This window comes from Anguilla rostrata, chromosome 3 (assembly GCF_018555375.3).
Source record: "Anguilla rostrata isolate EN2019 chromosome 3, ASM1855537v3, whole genome shotgun sequence".
NCBI lineage: Eukaryota > Metazoa > Chordata > Actinopteri > Anguilliformes > Anguillidae > Anguilla > Anguilla rostrata.
In genome coordinates this window covers 50,599,486-50,615,444 of record NC_057935.1, presented here as the reverse complement: position 1 = coordinate 50,615,444, position 15,959 = coordinate 50,599,486, and the positions used below count along the sequence as shown (strand labels likewise).

Sequence of the window (15,959 nt, the reverse complement as noted above, 5' to 3'; positions counted from 1 at the left end):
CAGGAAAAAAAATCCCAAGAAATGAGACATAACTAGCTGGGGGTTACCTGAGTGTATGTCCCATAATAGACTGACACACAAATGGCCCTGGTTTCATTCCACATTCAAGGAAATACTGTATTTTTTTATTGTATTTGTATTTATGACTTCAGTCGTTCTTTTCTGCCTTTATGCTACTGGTTTTTTTTTTGTTGGTAGGGGCCATATTTAGTTCATGTCGTTTTAAGCCCAGGGTAGCTACTGACCTAGAATCAGGGCGTGAGGCGGCTCCCAAGCAAAGCTCTCAAAGGCACTCGTCACAGACGCGAGTGCATGAATCCAATGAGTCAGTCCTGTTTCTCAAGGGCAGTTAGGCAGCTCAGCTTAAAACATAGCCTGTCCTTGCACTGACCACTGTGTCTGACTTGATTGCTTATCCACTTACCCACTGACTCATGCCTGGATGTTGAAATTATGAATGACCAACCTCTGTACGTTGTAAGAGTCAGCTGACAGTGTGAACCCCGTTCCCGTAACATGTGCAGTAAACTAAAAATAGGAGCATGTGTTCAGGCATGTGTGGTCATTGCTTTAGCTGATCAACCGGGAGACCGGCACCTCTACCACTACAGAACACATTTTGATTATGAGGGAGAATAGGGAATTATGGAATTAGAGGAATGATGATCTTTTGCAGGTGCCTCTTCGGCTTACATCCTGCAGGAAATCTATTTTTCCATTAGGGACAACAGATTGCTCCAGGAAGTCATGTACAGGAGACACTGACCTGAAAAATTGGGGAACAGACAGATCCACATCCATATGGACTCAGATTGTGTTCCTGATAATGTGCACTAAGCTAATCACAAGGAGTGAGTTGTGCATCATACTGGCACCTTTAATTACACCATGAAGACGATGGATGGATGCCACAATGCATCTCATGTCAGTCGGAATTAATTTTCCACCAGCATTTATGTGTGTTTTTAAGATATAGCACAGTTCAGTGTTTTTTAAAATGTTCTCATCAGTTGAATAAATTGCATGTTCTCTGGTAGCTATGTTACGCAGGCAGCTAATTGAGGCTGCTGGCTTCAGCACCTTGACAGAATGATGGAGAGCGGAGAGCTAGGCTGGGGACAGAGTGAAAGAAAGGAGAAACTCACCGAGGGAATGAACTCTGTCCTCCTCTTCTGTAACTATGGAAGCCACTCCCCAGCCCTCCCCTCCCCTCACTCCACCAGGGCACAGGTGCATTTACCTTCAAAGCTATAGCCAAGCATATTTAATATTGTATGAAAGATCTAATATTTATTCAGACATCTCATTTGCTATACTGAAGGCATACTGCAGCATAATTCACTGGCAGTCTGCATTGTGTTGTGCTCAGGGAAGTCTAAAGGCTAAAGACTGAATAATATAGTGTAAGAGTATAAAAGATTCTAATGCAGTTCTGCTGTGAATACGTTATAAATTTGGTTATTCTGCTTGGAAATTATAAGTTGTGGTTTTGAATTTTACTAGATTTAATCATGTAATTAAATGGACTCTGCACTGCGGGTCTGGAAAATGATTTAGATCAGGTTTTAGAACTTTGAAGGACAGAAACTTTTCACTTTTTTGGTGCGTTAAATTTCAGATATATTTGAAATGTATTAATGGACCTTTTCAGGGATTTGTGTTGTTACTAGAAAGTTTGCTTGTGAACCCATTGATGTCAAATCAGTAGGATTCAGGATTCAGTAGGATTGCTCAAAATTTTTTCCTCATTCTTCCTTGGGTTCACCAGCGCTCTTTGGAGGAAGCCTATGGTTTCCGTTGACCTGCTAAGACAGCGCTCATGCGGAACAAGATTCTCCCATTTGATTGCTGAGCTGTTGCTGATTAGTATGGCTCAGTGGCAGTGTTCTTATTGCAGAGTTCAGACCTAGTGATTTTTGTGAGGTTAAGAGCGCTTTTAGTACCACCAGTATCAACCTAAATTCTATAAAGAGCAGTATTTGATAATTTTTTTTGATAGATCAGTAGATGTATCCAATCCATCTAAATGCGGTCTTATTGAAAATTCAGCTGAAGGACTCAAACATGATGATGTTTGCAAGGAAGCTGGACAATATGTCAATGTCAGGCCAGTCTGGTAATGAATTATAGGAAGGATGCCTGCTCGCAGTAGAAAGACTCTTTAAAATAGTCCCTCATGAATAATTCACCAGCTGCTGTATGAAGAAATGCCTTCCTTGCAGCTTGCTGAAGTTTAATTACAAACTCATACACAGATAAATTAGTCGTATGTAAGAAATGCAATTAATATCCACCTGATTTACCAGCCTTTGAAAATAAATAAATAAATAAATAAATAAAAAAGCCTCTTAAGTCTGAATAATGGAAAATGTTTTGAAGAAACATAAAAAGGGTCCCAAGCATGCAGAAATGTTTTTTGCAATCAACTTCCACATATTTTAGGCAGGCGTTTACCTTATTTAAAAAGATGTACTTTACTGGCAATCAGGGAAGTTATACATGATCATTACATTTAACAAATATGCATTTCAATAAAATAAATAGTTTGGCAATGTGAAAAGCAGGCACTTCAAAAGTGTCAAAACAAAATGACGATTTTACCCAACTTTATGCGTTATATGTTATTTATTTTATGTGTTATTCATGTGTTATTTCGAATGGATAAAATACAATGATAATACCAGGACAAAAGGTGTTGCCATAGACACACTAAACGATGTATTATGAATTATATTTAGACTGGACATATTTTTGTTTTTTAGTAAGTAGGTTATTACTCTGTCTGTTCTCCAGGTTCCCCCAGCATCAGTCACAGTTCATATGGTGCGTTTCCACACCTGCATTTTCTCTAGTCCCCCATCTGTGGAAAGACCTGCCTTAGCTTTTATTTCAGAAGAGCTTATGTTGACAGTGGTATCAATCCCTTGGGACAGTGGGACCCTCTATATATTTTCAGGCCTCAAATCAGAATTCCAGTTGACTGGTTGAACTTCCAACATTTTTTAAAGAGCTACACCTTCAGGCTAGAAGATAAGGGGTTAGAAATGAAATTGGTGAGGGAAAGATAAGCCGCTCTCTTCTGGGCAGAGTGGCTCCCGGGCCCAGGTGACTTAATGGAGCTGACGTTTCCTTCTGTCTGCAGTTTTTAGGGCATAAAGTATTGGGTTCATCCCCAGTGTGCCATATAATGCGGGAAACCAGGCAGTCTCCATTAAACAAGCAGTATATTTTAAGAGCTGTATATGCTGCTTCTCAGCTAAAGCATTCAGAATTCAGTGTGGTTTGCAATTTGGAGGCAGACGTGCTAAATGCATTCATTTAGAACTTGTGGCTGTTTGTTCAGTGTTTATTTTCAGGATAGACATGGGCAGATTGGACTTTGACTATAACTGGAGGGAGATTTCGCAAGCTTGACAAAGAATTTAGGACTATATACATTAATAACGTGAATAAGAATAGAGAGAAATTGAGAGGCTCTGGCAAATGGAGGGGTGGACCTTTATATAAATTACCATGTGGAACTCAGGCCTCTGTTGCTGTGAAACTAAATCAGCCATTGAGAACTTTTGAGTCTAGGGTTACAGCAGTGGGATGTATGGAGTAACAAGCACATTTGATATGATAAAATTCATTTGAAAAATACTGTAGCCGACTGTCAGCACATAACCAGCGAACCTGGTTATTTAGTGGCTTAGTGGTGATCTGCAGGCCACACCAGTATTTCTGGGCTCTAAATTTGCAAATGTGATCATTGTATTTTATTGCACCTTAATGATACCTTCTGTAACCATATACCTCCTCAGTGTACTGTAAGTTATCAATTACCCACCCACCACATCTGCTAGCTGAAGCCAACAAATGACCACAGAACATATGAGCCATTCTAAAAGTCAGTTACGAAATAATTAATCAATATGCATGCTGCACGGAAGCCCACATGCTTTCCCATCTCTCTCTGTTAATGCATATATGTGTGTATAACTTTCCCGATAGCACCAATAACCGATTCTAATGTGCTTACATATAACAGGAAAGGTCAATATACAAATGCAAAATTTTTTCCTGTAAAGCATGAGATCTGTAGAAACCTGGAATTATTGTTGAGTACAGCTACTAGGGAATTCATCTGACTGCTGCTTTAACAGTGACATGAAATAATAGACTTGGGTATAAGCAGACTCTGGGTTCCCGAAACGCTGTCTGTACAGAGAAGCTCGTTATGGGCACAGTAGCAGTTGTGAGCTGAGTGAAATGCAATAGCTCAGTGAAGTGGAAATGGCGAAAAATCGTCCTCATTTATCCTCCGGGACAAATATGTTAGATGTAGTAGGCTATATTTACTGCAAAGCTGGTTATCTGTCCATAGAGCAGTGCTGTTTGTTTATGTAGGATGAATATTTCATGCAGTGTTTAATTTGCTGCCCCATAGTCTGCAATGTGCTGTCTCATTGATCAATATTTTTCTTATACATTTGAGTCCCCATGCTGTTATGCTCATTACTAGTCATGCAGTTTTCAAAACAGCTGTTTATTGGTGCATTCCCTTAAGGCATCATTTGGCCTAGCTTTCTTATTATTCACCTACATTAACACATGGCAGTCAATAGTCTATATTTGTTTAAAAACAAATTTATCTTATTTCTTTGTTTCTGAAGGTACTGGTGTAGTACAATTATCGCAGAATGCTTTTCAGCTTCTCTATCTTTGTATTGTGTTAATTATAACCCATTCAAAAATGTCTTTCATACACTTTATTGTCTCAAAGCATATTTATGCATCGGCTTGAAGTAGAATAACTCAGCTGAAAGTGTAGAGGGCAAAGGTCAAAAACAGACGAGTCAATTAGCAAGAACAGTCATTAAGCTGGGTTTCTGTTGCTCAGGTTGCCAGAAGAGACATTTATTTCTGTGAGAATGTCAGTGTGTGTGTGCGCGTGCTTGTGTTTGTGTGTGCGTTTGTCTCTATTTTTGTGTTTATCTTTGTTTTAATTCATTTCAGTTTTTTTAATTCTTTGTGACATGCTAAGAAACATCAGACAATGCCAAGCAGTGTCTGATTTGAATCTGACATTTCAGTTTGCCCGCTCTTCTAAAGACACGCAGACAATATAGTCCTGTGTCTGTTGTTGATGCCATAACATGATTGGCTGGGTTATTTTGTCTAGGTGAGGGGGAGAAAGAGAGAAAGGGAGGGGGTGGGGGGGAGAGCGAAAGGCAGGCCTGAGGAACGCTGGGTATGGGAATACGGAGCTGCAGGGAGTTGCCTCCATTTTTTCTGTGAGAGCTGTGTCAGGGCTCCAGTTTACCCACACACAACCCCACATAGATGAAATGTGGAGCCAAAATGATGCTGAAATTCACTTCACTGATCCATGGCTGCTGCCACTGAAGTGTCACTCATTGCTCCTTGGTAAGGGCACCAAAATATCATTCAAAATCATTATTAATTTTACATGAATGATAACTAGTGGACACTGGAAGGAAACAATGAAATCTGACAGAAATTGTGACAGTAATATGATCTCTTGATCAGTTTTGGGGCTTATTAAAGATGATTTGATCAGATGAACAAGTCTGTCTGTTAATAGGAAAACAGAATTATATACATAATGACATTTAATGTACCCAGAGGTTAACGGTGAGCTCCAGACTTGCTACCCACAATCAGACCCTGGTTTCCGTCTCCTTCTGTCAGAACGTTCGTACATACACACACATCTCTGTCCATCTGGGCAAATCAAACGGATTAACACACATTTTAATCCTGCCAGGGTTATTTCCTCTCTCCCTCTCCCTTTCTCTGTCTCACACACATGCTCAGTCTTGTTCTTTCTGTTTCCCATTCACCCCCCCTCCCCCTCTTTCTATCTCTCGCTCTCTCTCTCTCACACACACACACGCCTCATGTCCCTCTTTCTCTCTCTTTTGCACTCACATTTACTGTATGATTAGCTAATGACTAATATACAATGTTGTCTATTTATATGGTAAAATCTGCATGAATTTATTATTATATTATGGTGATGCCTGTGTGTAATACAGAGGGCTGAATGTAAAGAAGAGGGTACCGCTTACCATTTATGCACATATGTCACTTGTATCAGAGATATGAATGCAAACAAAATCCTTAACTATCCTTTATAATGGAAGTCAGCAGTGAAATTAAGCTGTTTGTCAACTTAAGAGATTCATCTGTTGGGCCTTGAATACATGTTTATTCATGATTCTAACATTCAAAGGAATGATGCCCAGGGGCAGAATATTACAGTTTTAATGGGCTTTTATATGGTCCTGGCAATGACACAATATTCAGCCTTACAAGGTGAAAAGCACCATTGCCTTCACACAGACTAAGTAATCAGGCTCTGGCCTACAGCCAAATCCTCTGTGCTTCAGACCTGGAGCAGCCCATTGACTGAGTTCCGAGAGCATTCCCAGTTTCCACAAGGCAAATCCCAGCCACCGTCCAGCCCTGCCTCTGAATCTTGCTTCCTGCTGTTTGGTAATCTCCCACCCCCACCCTCTTTTACCCTAGTATCCCAAATGGTGATTGAAGAGGTGAGCGTTCTGCAGACCCAGCTGGAGATAGAGAAGTCCTGCAGAGAGAATGCAGAAGCTCTGGCAACAAAGGTGAGCCACTGCATTGCCAAAAAAAATAAAAAAAAAAAATAATAATAATCTATCCGATGATGTCATTGCACCTTTCCTGTTAAATCAGCCATCTTTTGTTCTCATGGTCACTTGTCCTCTTTCACACAGCCATTTTTATTGCCACTGTCCATGACATCATATTTTGTGTATCGGTTAAATCTTTGCATCTGAACTGTGTTTTGACATTTCAAATGTTGAGATTCAAGATTTGAACATTGTGAACCTGGAGGAAAACATAAAATGTATCTTTCCTTATGTATTTTTTATGAATTTCTTATGTACAACTGGTGATTTTTTGGCTCATACAATAATACCATGCTATGTCAGTCATGTTAATCCTATCCAGAAAGACAGATGCCGAATATGAAAAGTCCCGATTTTTTAGGCTGCATCTTGGCTCCTTTAATCTCCAGTCCTCTTTACTAGAACTCCTTCAACTCGTAGCATTTGCTTTAATAATGTGTATGTTATTAAAGCAAATAAAGCTAGTAAAAGCTAGTTGCTTATGATTTTGAGTCTTATGATTGGCTTGACAGTCCTTCCAGTAGTTACTGTTGCTCTTGTAAGCACTAGTAAGTTCTTTGCTTTAAAAGCCGCTCCAGATAAAGTGCATTTGTTTACAGCTGAACTGTGAGAACAGGAAGCTGAAGTACCTGAGTCTGTCTTCTCGACCCTGTCTGGATGAGCTGCTTCCGAGTATCTCCGACTGCATTGCCCTGGAGGAAGAGACAGAGCCACAGGAACCCAGTCCAGACCCCTACACCCAGTACCAGCAGCAGGTCAAAGGTGTGATGGCTTTCATATAAGGGTTTTGGCAGCACTGTGGATTGATGGATAAGACATTAGTAACCATGTGATTATCAGTTTTAGTCCAGAGTGCGATGCTGCCATTTTTGCATGAAGCCAGCGAAATAGAATTCTAATCGTTTTCTGTGCAGTTGGAAAGCTTTTCTGACAGTACACTAACATTAGCATTCATTTTGTGAATCGCTGAACATTAAATCACCCTTTCTTCCTTAATACACTTCCAAGTTAATATATTAGCTCTGTTGTCACTGATACAGCCAAGTGAGTTTCAGGCCCTTGATTTACTCTACATTTGTTGCTGCTTAGAAACCACAAGGCATGAGTGAGCAATTCTACCATGTGGCAAACAAATGTGTGTAGTTTCTGCTCAGTGTTTTCTCTTAGAGAAAAAAAAAGATTTCTAGAAAGCGACTTCTCGTAAAAGAGAGTTCTCGTAAAGCATACTGTATTAAATTGGTCCCACTCCACCTCAGCAAACGAGGAGCATTCTGGTGCTAAATGGCAGCTTTGCATCACCCAAGAGGATGCTATGCATTAGTATCCATGAAAGATGCTGTACTAATGTAATTCCCGATTAGCTGATCTTGGGGGTCAACAACCAGCCAGTACGTTTCACGGGACTTTAAATGAACTAAATGAAATTTCATCATAGGTACGTGTGAACTGTTTCCGGGCGGTGAAGGTGCATGTTGCGTACATGGCAGCGAATAAGCGGGTGATGCGTAGGTCTCGGTGGAAGGTGCGAGCGGCGGGTGAGTCACCGTGTCCCGCTGCGCCTCTCTCCTCAGACCTGCAGGAGACGGTGAACTCCCTGCTGGAGGAGAAGAAGCAGTTCGCCTGCCAGCTGCAGGACCAGCGGAGACAGATCGAGGAGCTGAGCGCACGCGTGAGTGTCGGCCCGTTTCTCCTCGCTTCAGCGGGAGAAGACCCGGAGGCGAGCAGCCAGTCAGGCTCAGTAGAGCCTGGGCTGGACGGCCGCTTGGAACGTCTCTCCCTTCCCTTTCCTTATTTGTCTGTAATGGATGAGCAAGTTAACAGCCAAATGTTTTTTTTAAGAGGAGTAACTGATCTGACCCAACACTGAAGCCACTGTGCAAGACTGTTGTGTTGGACCGGAGCCCAGCTCAACAATCTTCTGTGGAACAGTGGCAGGCCGTTAAAATCTGGCCGCAGCTGGGACCGATTTATCTCCCTTTTTCAGTTGTGGCCATCTCTTCATCTGTTCTCTGAAAAACTGGAGTGCTTAACTTGGTGGTGCATTGTGGGAATTTTCAGAGTGAAAAGGAACAGGCAGAGATGAAGGAGCTTTACAAAACCATTGATCAGCAAAGCAAGACCATCAAGAGATTCAACAGAGGTAGGTGAGAGAGGGAGGGAGTGGGGCTGGAAGGGTGGCATGGTCGCGGGAGGTTGTGTGGATGGGCACACAAACAGCCCAGTGCTGTTGGGAAGGCCCTGTTGCCAACACACCCATTTGCAGGAAATTGCAAGACTGTCAATAATACCACTATAAAATAATTCAAAGCAGCTGTATGCGCACTATACTTGCTTTGTTTAAAGAATGCAGGTGAATTGGCCTCCTCTACTGAGGGTGCTGCTCAGTGGAGAAACAGAAGACTCAGCATTTGCAAATGTGACATTCGTCATTGTGCCCCCCCCTTCCCCCCTTGACCTAATGCTTCACCGGTCTCCTGCCGTCTCCACCACGCCCTGACTCATCGTTTTCCGAGCTGTTAGACGCGCTTACCAGGCATGGCCACCAAGCGCCTGACGCTGATGTCGCGTTCGTAGAGGCGTGAAAGGGCAGGATGAGGTGTCTGAGTGATGACCCATGTGAAGGGGCGCTGGCTCCACCTCCAGAGGATAGGGGGGTGGGGGGGTGTGGGGGATGGGGGGTTTGGCAGCAGGGTGCCAGACAGAAGAGCACACAAGTCCCATTAATCACACTTAGTAATTGGAAATACAATTAAAATTTGCATGCTGTCTTTATTGTTGATGGTGAATAGGAGTATGGAAGTCTCCTGGTGTTGTAATTAGATGGGATAGGATGAACATAACATAACATAACATAATGACAAAAACAGGTCATTCAGCCCAGCAATGCTCGCCATTTTCCTAACATAATTGTACCTAGTGCTCTGATTACATACCTACATGCTAGATAATGATACAGTGTAGCCTGGGTTTGAAGACCCCCAGAGTTTCTGCCTCTACTACATGACCTGGCAGATTGGTCAGGTATCTGAGTGCAGGGAAATTAACCAGCTCCAAAAACGCTACATGCAGCATTGCTAATCCGACATTAGTTATGAAGTTCAGAAGCAATGCTTGATTAGGTTTTTAATTACTAAGTCACATGACTTACATGTTGTATTATCTCTGGTTGCGAGTCATGCTTAGTGCAATTTTTGAAATTCCTTATTATTGTAATGATGACACTTTTATTATTTTATCTGATAAAAAGTAATGTGATGCCATTATTGAAATAGCTATTAAAAATATACAAGTAAGTAAGGCTGCCTTTGTTTCTTATTCACCGACAAATTAATTACTGTCAATAGGCATTTCCCTGCTACGGATGCAATCAAGAAGGGTTCAAAGATTTCAAAGCTGATAATGATGTTCACAAGAACGCTTTGCAATTAAACCATTACTAGCAATCGTGTATTTATGACAGTCAACCTTTGTTAAGACAGTTTTTTTTTTAGATTATATGACAATTGAATTATATTGTAATGAGTTCAGTTGTACTGGGATGAAATAATTCCTCGAGGGGAATGCAGTAGGAAATGAAATTGATATGAACCCCAGTGCCATTTCACCTGCTGTAAATAATGTCTTTGCAGAATGGGAATTTGATCCAGTTACTGAAATCATTGGTGGTAGTGCCCTGGACTTGCTCTGCAGCTACTGTTTATCCATATTAGACAAACTGTTATTTGCAATCCCATTGACAGAAAGCTTTACTGTGACACATTTCTTCAAGTCGTTGGCCGTCAGAATGCTATATTAAAATTTTGAAGACTCAGGGCTGCCTATGTGAATGAATTTCATTGCCATATTGAACAAAGAGGCAATATCTTATACAGTGATGTCATAGGCAGCTTGCTTCAGCTGGTTTTTGCTGATGAATTGTGTGCACAGTAGTCAGAGACTGTTAACCCTTCCCCCCCCCGCAACACAAGAAATCAATTCATCAGCCCTCCCTGACTGATGAGGAGCTGTGAGGAGCATTTTGAGTCACGCCGTATTTAAGCAATAACTCTCAATGGTGAACATTAATGGCAGCTATCAGCTAGCTTAATCGGCTGTGGAAAATAAAGAACAGGGATGAAAAAACCAGCAGTCTGAGCTCACAGTCCTGCCCTTGGGAGTCCGAGGTCAAAGGCTCATCTTAATTATACGTTGCTGAATTCGGGATCTTGCGCTTGTGCGTATGTGTGTGTGTCAGAGCAATATTCTGCAACAAATCCCATTGAAACGGTGATGTGCCAAATACAGCTTGAACACACAAACACACACACACAACATGGGCTGGAACATGAACCGGGTCCCGGTATGTGCACTGATGCATACGAGCTAAGCGCAGTCTGCGAATGCTGCATTTTAACTGGCGGACGATGATGTCATTCCCAGAGGGCCTTTGTGAGCCTGGATGCTGATTTCTATGGAAACGGAGTCCCTCCCCCCCACACACACACAGACACAGAGGCACTCCCTCCTTCTGCTCTTCCACTGCACTCGCCTCAATCAAATCTAATGAGAAAGCCAGGCTGTAGGAAGATCCCTGCAATCACACATCCGCTCCACAGGCACCCTCAGGGAGAAGGCAGCAGACTCCTCCACCAAAGATCTCATATCAGGGGATCTTGACTATTCATCACAGCCACACAATATCAAACCCCCAATGCACGGCAGTGTTGCAGTAAGCAACATTTGAGAGCCTTCTGTACTGAAACAATTGAGTGGTGCTGTTTATGACAGCGATACTGAGAATATATCTAGCTGTCCTCTAAGTTGGCCTCATGTATGCACTGATGCTGTCACAGAGAGCTTACACTATTTCAGAGTAACTCCTTTGGGTCTAGCACTATCTCAGAGTAATTCCTCTGGGCCCAACACTACCTCATATTAACAACATCTTGCCTGACTCAGTTTAACTTCACATTTTGTGTCACTACCATGCATGATTCTGTCTTACTCTTAACACCTAAATGCCTGACTGTATTTCAGTCTAAAATTAACTTCATTGTTCTTTCTCAGATTAAAAACCCCACATCCTGCATGCTTTCTTTTCCTGGCCAAATACCTCCCATAATCACTGAAATAATTCCAGTTATGGCTGATCTCTGTATATTTTTATGACCTAAGGATCAGGAAAGCGCGTTAATTGTTTTTCTCTAAATCTGATTTTCTACATCTAATTAATATCAATGAAAGTCAACTGAGTTCCCAGTTTACCAAAGGTGGTTAAACAAAGGTGAATAAATAATGAAATGTTCTCGTGGATATTAGCTCTGTTTAGAGTCAGGACAACTAGAGCTTCACTGCTGGTGAATCTTCACAAGCTCACCTGATTCACAGGTGTAAGGGGGCGGAGACATGTTTGAGTGAATGTCAAGCACAGAGAACGTGATGTCACGTTACTCCTGAGAGTCCCTGGACCCCGACCCCGGACGCTGACCCTTCCGCATGTGTCCGCAGTGTCGGTGATGGCGGCCCACGAGTACGAGGGACTGAGGGAGCAGCTGGACCTGGAGCAGAGCCTGAGGCAGAAAGCTGAGACCTACGCGCACGAGGTACGCGTGGAAAGGCCTGGCTGGACCGCCGTGGCAAAGCCATGCGGCTGCACCACCACCGCGGTGCTGCTGCTAGCCCTGGCGGCCGTGGTCCTCATAATCATTCTGATCGCCTTCATTGACGAGGCTCTGGACTTTATGTGAGGAATGTGAATGCTATCATGTAAATGCTAATTTAACATAATTGCTAATGAAGCGTATGTGTATTTATTCTATGAATGAATGGGGTATTAATGAATGTGTGTGCTCATAAATGGCAGACTAAGTTGACTCAGACCATTGGAGCAATCTCAGAAACACTAAAATTACAGTAATATTCCTTAATAGTTGTACGGATAATTTCTCATCTGTCAAATACAGATTAACAGAATATTCTGTGCTGTATTAAAATACATGACTCATATTAAAATACTCTGAAAAGTTCCCTGATATCTTTAATTAACCATTTTTTTCAGCACAATTCAAGTGTTGTGATGGGTGAATTCTCCCACATACAGACATTGCGAGTTAATTACTGTTCTCATTTTCATCTATTGTTTGTTATCAGTGGTATCTGCTCCAATTCAACACTTGTGTTTACTGACCTCAAATCCCCCTTAGGCTGAGAGCTAATTTCGGGTTTGAAGGGCAGCCGTGAATCTGTCGAGGACACAGACGGCCCAGTGCCTCAGTGGGGGTTAGTCTGTGAGAGACGTGGGGTGAGGGGGGGCGTGTCTTCGTGTCACTGGCAGGAAGTGGTGATGAGTGCCACGCCCCCCCCCCCCGTCCCTCCACAGATGCTGGTGAAACAGAAGGAGGCGAACCGGCAGAGCATGATCCTGCTGCAGAACGCCGACCCCAGTGTGCAGCTGCTCAAGGCCCTGGAGGACGTGGCCAACATCACCAAGACCCTGGAGCAGGAGCGGCTGCAGCACCAGCAGAAGGTAGGATCCAGGAGGACCAGGGGTGGGAGGCCTGGGGCCTGAGACGGCCTCTCCCCCCATAATAACCAGGCCAGAACACCTCGTCCTGTAATGTGTCTTCATGCCGTCTTTGACAAAGCATGTTCTGGACCGATCGACCATAGAGTAAATAAGCAATGAATCTGAAATGGTCCATATTATTATATCTTCCACCCTCAACTGATCTGACATTGTAGGGAAATGAAACACAATTAACCTGATCAAGGTAATTAGTGAAACTTTTTTTTTTTTTTTACATTCAGCAAAGGTTTTGTGTCTAATATGGTTGGAGTTCTGATCGGAAATGCCAAAGTCAACCAATTAAACTGTGAGTGTGTTGAGTTGGGTTTGGACTTGACCGGAGTGAGTGGGATAGCTGTGAGGAGAAGCCAAACCATGTAATTTATATTTATCTACCCCTTCTGACACCAGACCATCAACCCTGCAACCTGTTCTGAGTAATAACAGCACATTGTTGTAAACTGCCACACAGTAGCGTTATGGGGAGGCAACTGTCCTGTAATCCTAAGCGGGGAAACCTCACCAGTCCTTTACAGCCAGCACCCTGAACGTTTCCCCATGGTGGCACACACGTTTCCCCGTGGTGGAGCACACGTTAAGAGGCTGGAAGATTAAAGGTAACCGCTGACCTGCTCAAAGTGCAGCCTGGGCTGGATCAAAGCTGAAGGATGGTAGAGGATATCATGATGGATATGGCCCTCATTTGTTCAGACTGTACGTCAGCCGTTAAGTAGTCACAGGTGCGAACTGGCATTGTTCTGAACTGATTCTCAGAGATCCACCCACATGAAGGGTGCTTGAGAAAGATCAAAAAGACGAGCGAAACAAAATACTGCTTAAGTGACACTGACTGTAGCTTTTTTGTGTATCCCTACAGGAGTGTCATAGTTGATGTAAAGATATTTTGCTGCCAGGCAGATTAATATTGTCAAGGTCTTTTCAAGGACAAGAGCATAAAAGGCCTATGCTGGCTTTGCAAATATGAGGTCAAAGGCAAATGCATGCACACACACACACACACACACACACACACTCTGTGTTCTGCACAGCATTTCGGTATATAACCAATCAGTTTTCTCGGCCTTTTAGTACCTTCAATGCTATATTGTGCTTCAGTGCCTCTAACTGCATAGCTGCGAAGCACCCTTTTGGTTCAAGGGCTGCACAGCAGACTCCTGCTCACTCCGGCTCCATCGCTGGTCTGTTCTTCCCACCCGCCAGACCCCACTCCTCACTAGCTCACATTCATCATCTGCCAAACAGCGCAGTCTGATCACAGCTCCAAAGTGTTCTGCTTCATGTGGCTGCGGTGTGCTGTCGGTGGGGGGTTTGGGAAAAGGGAGGGTGGGGGGGCGACACTGCTTCGTGAAGGCTTTGGCACCGCGGAGATGCCGTGTGTGAAGTCAGATGATCAAAGTGCACGGCGGGAGGCGGGGTGGCGGGTGGGGGGGGCGTGTTACGCGGGAGCCATGCCGAAGGTCCCTGTGCTCTTCGCGGCTTATTTGGGGATTGGCAGAGAGACGACGGGTGAGCAGGCTCTGCTTGTGGGCGTTCGGAGCCGTTTGTGATGTGCAGGGCTCGGCAGCAAGCCTACGCCATCCAGACTTCATGAATATTCAGTAGGCTGCAGACAGCCTGGAGTAAACTCGCTTGACATTTTAATGTCTCCGGGCAGCCCATTAAAAGCGCAGTTAAAAGCTGGCTTTTCCCACTCCCTCTACAGTACTGAGCAGCTCTTAAAAACCCCTGAAAATGCTGCCAGTCTGAATGCATATTTCTGTGATCTCAGAGAAGAAGTACCCTGTTTCATAGCAACCCACTACTCGCCTATGCACGTTGGCGCACAGGACTCTCTTTGACGGAGCCGTTTCGCTCCTCAGGTGCAGAGCCTGGAGGCAGAGCTGGCGGAGTGCGCCCTCCGGAGGCAGCTGGAGGAGGTGCGCAAGCAGCTGGAGCTCCTGGAGGAGGAGAAGCGTGAGGTGGAGGGCCGGCTGCAGGAGGCTGAGAGGAATAACAGCAGCCTGGAGGGGCGAGGTGGGTCCCTGCTCTGTCCCACACATCTCAGACCTGCCATGCACCTGTCACATACCTGTCTTACACTTGCAACACACCCGGTAAACACCTATCAACACCTGTCACACACCTGCCACATGCCTGTCACATGTCCACACCTGATGGGAGTGGAACTTTAAAACAGAGTTATTTCAACCCCTTCTCTAAGCCAGGCCTTGTTAAATTTGGCATGTCCTTGTAGTGTGTATTGCTCTAAATTATATCTGATACAAAATTCTGTTCCTTTCAGTATCACATACTGTGTGGTACGACAGTGCAATTGTTCCTAATGAGTGTATGTGAAAGGGGAGTGGTTAACTCTCCGTCGCATAAAGAACCTTGATTAACTAATTGGCCTACGTCTTCTGATGATGGCTGAGCAGTTTTTAGCCGGCATCTGTTATAAAACATACTAATACTCAGCCAAACGTGAATACACTGCAGCTTTAGCCTCAGTACCTAACTCCCCTGCTGTGGCGTCTCTCTCTTACGCAGTACAAGAGCTGCTGGCGGCGCAGAAGAGCACAGACGAGTCAGCAGGCCCAGCTCCTGGGACCGCCCCTCCCCCTGCTCCGCCGCCCCAGCCTCCTCCCCCGCCCCCTCCCCCTCCTCCCCCTCCCCCTCCTCCTCCCCCCTCGCGCTGCAACCCCCTCAGGTAAAACTCTGCTGCCGGCAGCCCCCCCCCCCAC

At 44.0% G+C, this 15,959-nt stretch overlaps 1 protein-coding gene across 2 annotated transcripts in view; it reads left to right on the top strand.

The window, feature by feature from the left end:
- The window catches only part of shtn3 (shootin 3), a 30,109-nt gene that overhangs the window by 8,110 nt on the left and 6,040 nt on the right, over positions 1-15,959 (top strand). For both annotated transcript variants that reach the window (XM_064328105.1, XM_064328107.1), the window contains 8 exons: positions 6,535-6,629; positions 7,274-7,436; positions 8,246-8,343; positions 8,733-8,814; positions 12,162-12,256; positions 13,033-13,179; positions 15,099-15,252; positions 15,766-15,925. In XM_064328105.1, coding sequence (XP_064184175.1) covers positions 6,535-6,629; positions 7,274-7,436; positions 8,246-8,343; positions 8,733-8,814; positions 12,162-12,256; positions 13,033-13,179; positions 15,099-15,252; positions 15,766-15,925 — 994 coding nt within the window. The remainder of the gene's footprint in view (positions 1-6,534; positions 6,630-7,273; positions 7,437-8,245; positions 8,344-8,732; positions 8,815-12,161; positions 12,257-13,032; positions 13,180-15,098; positions 15,253-15,765; positions 15,926-15,959) is intronic.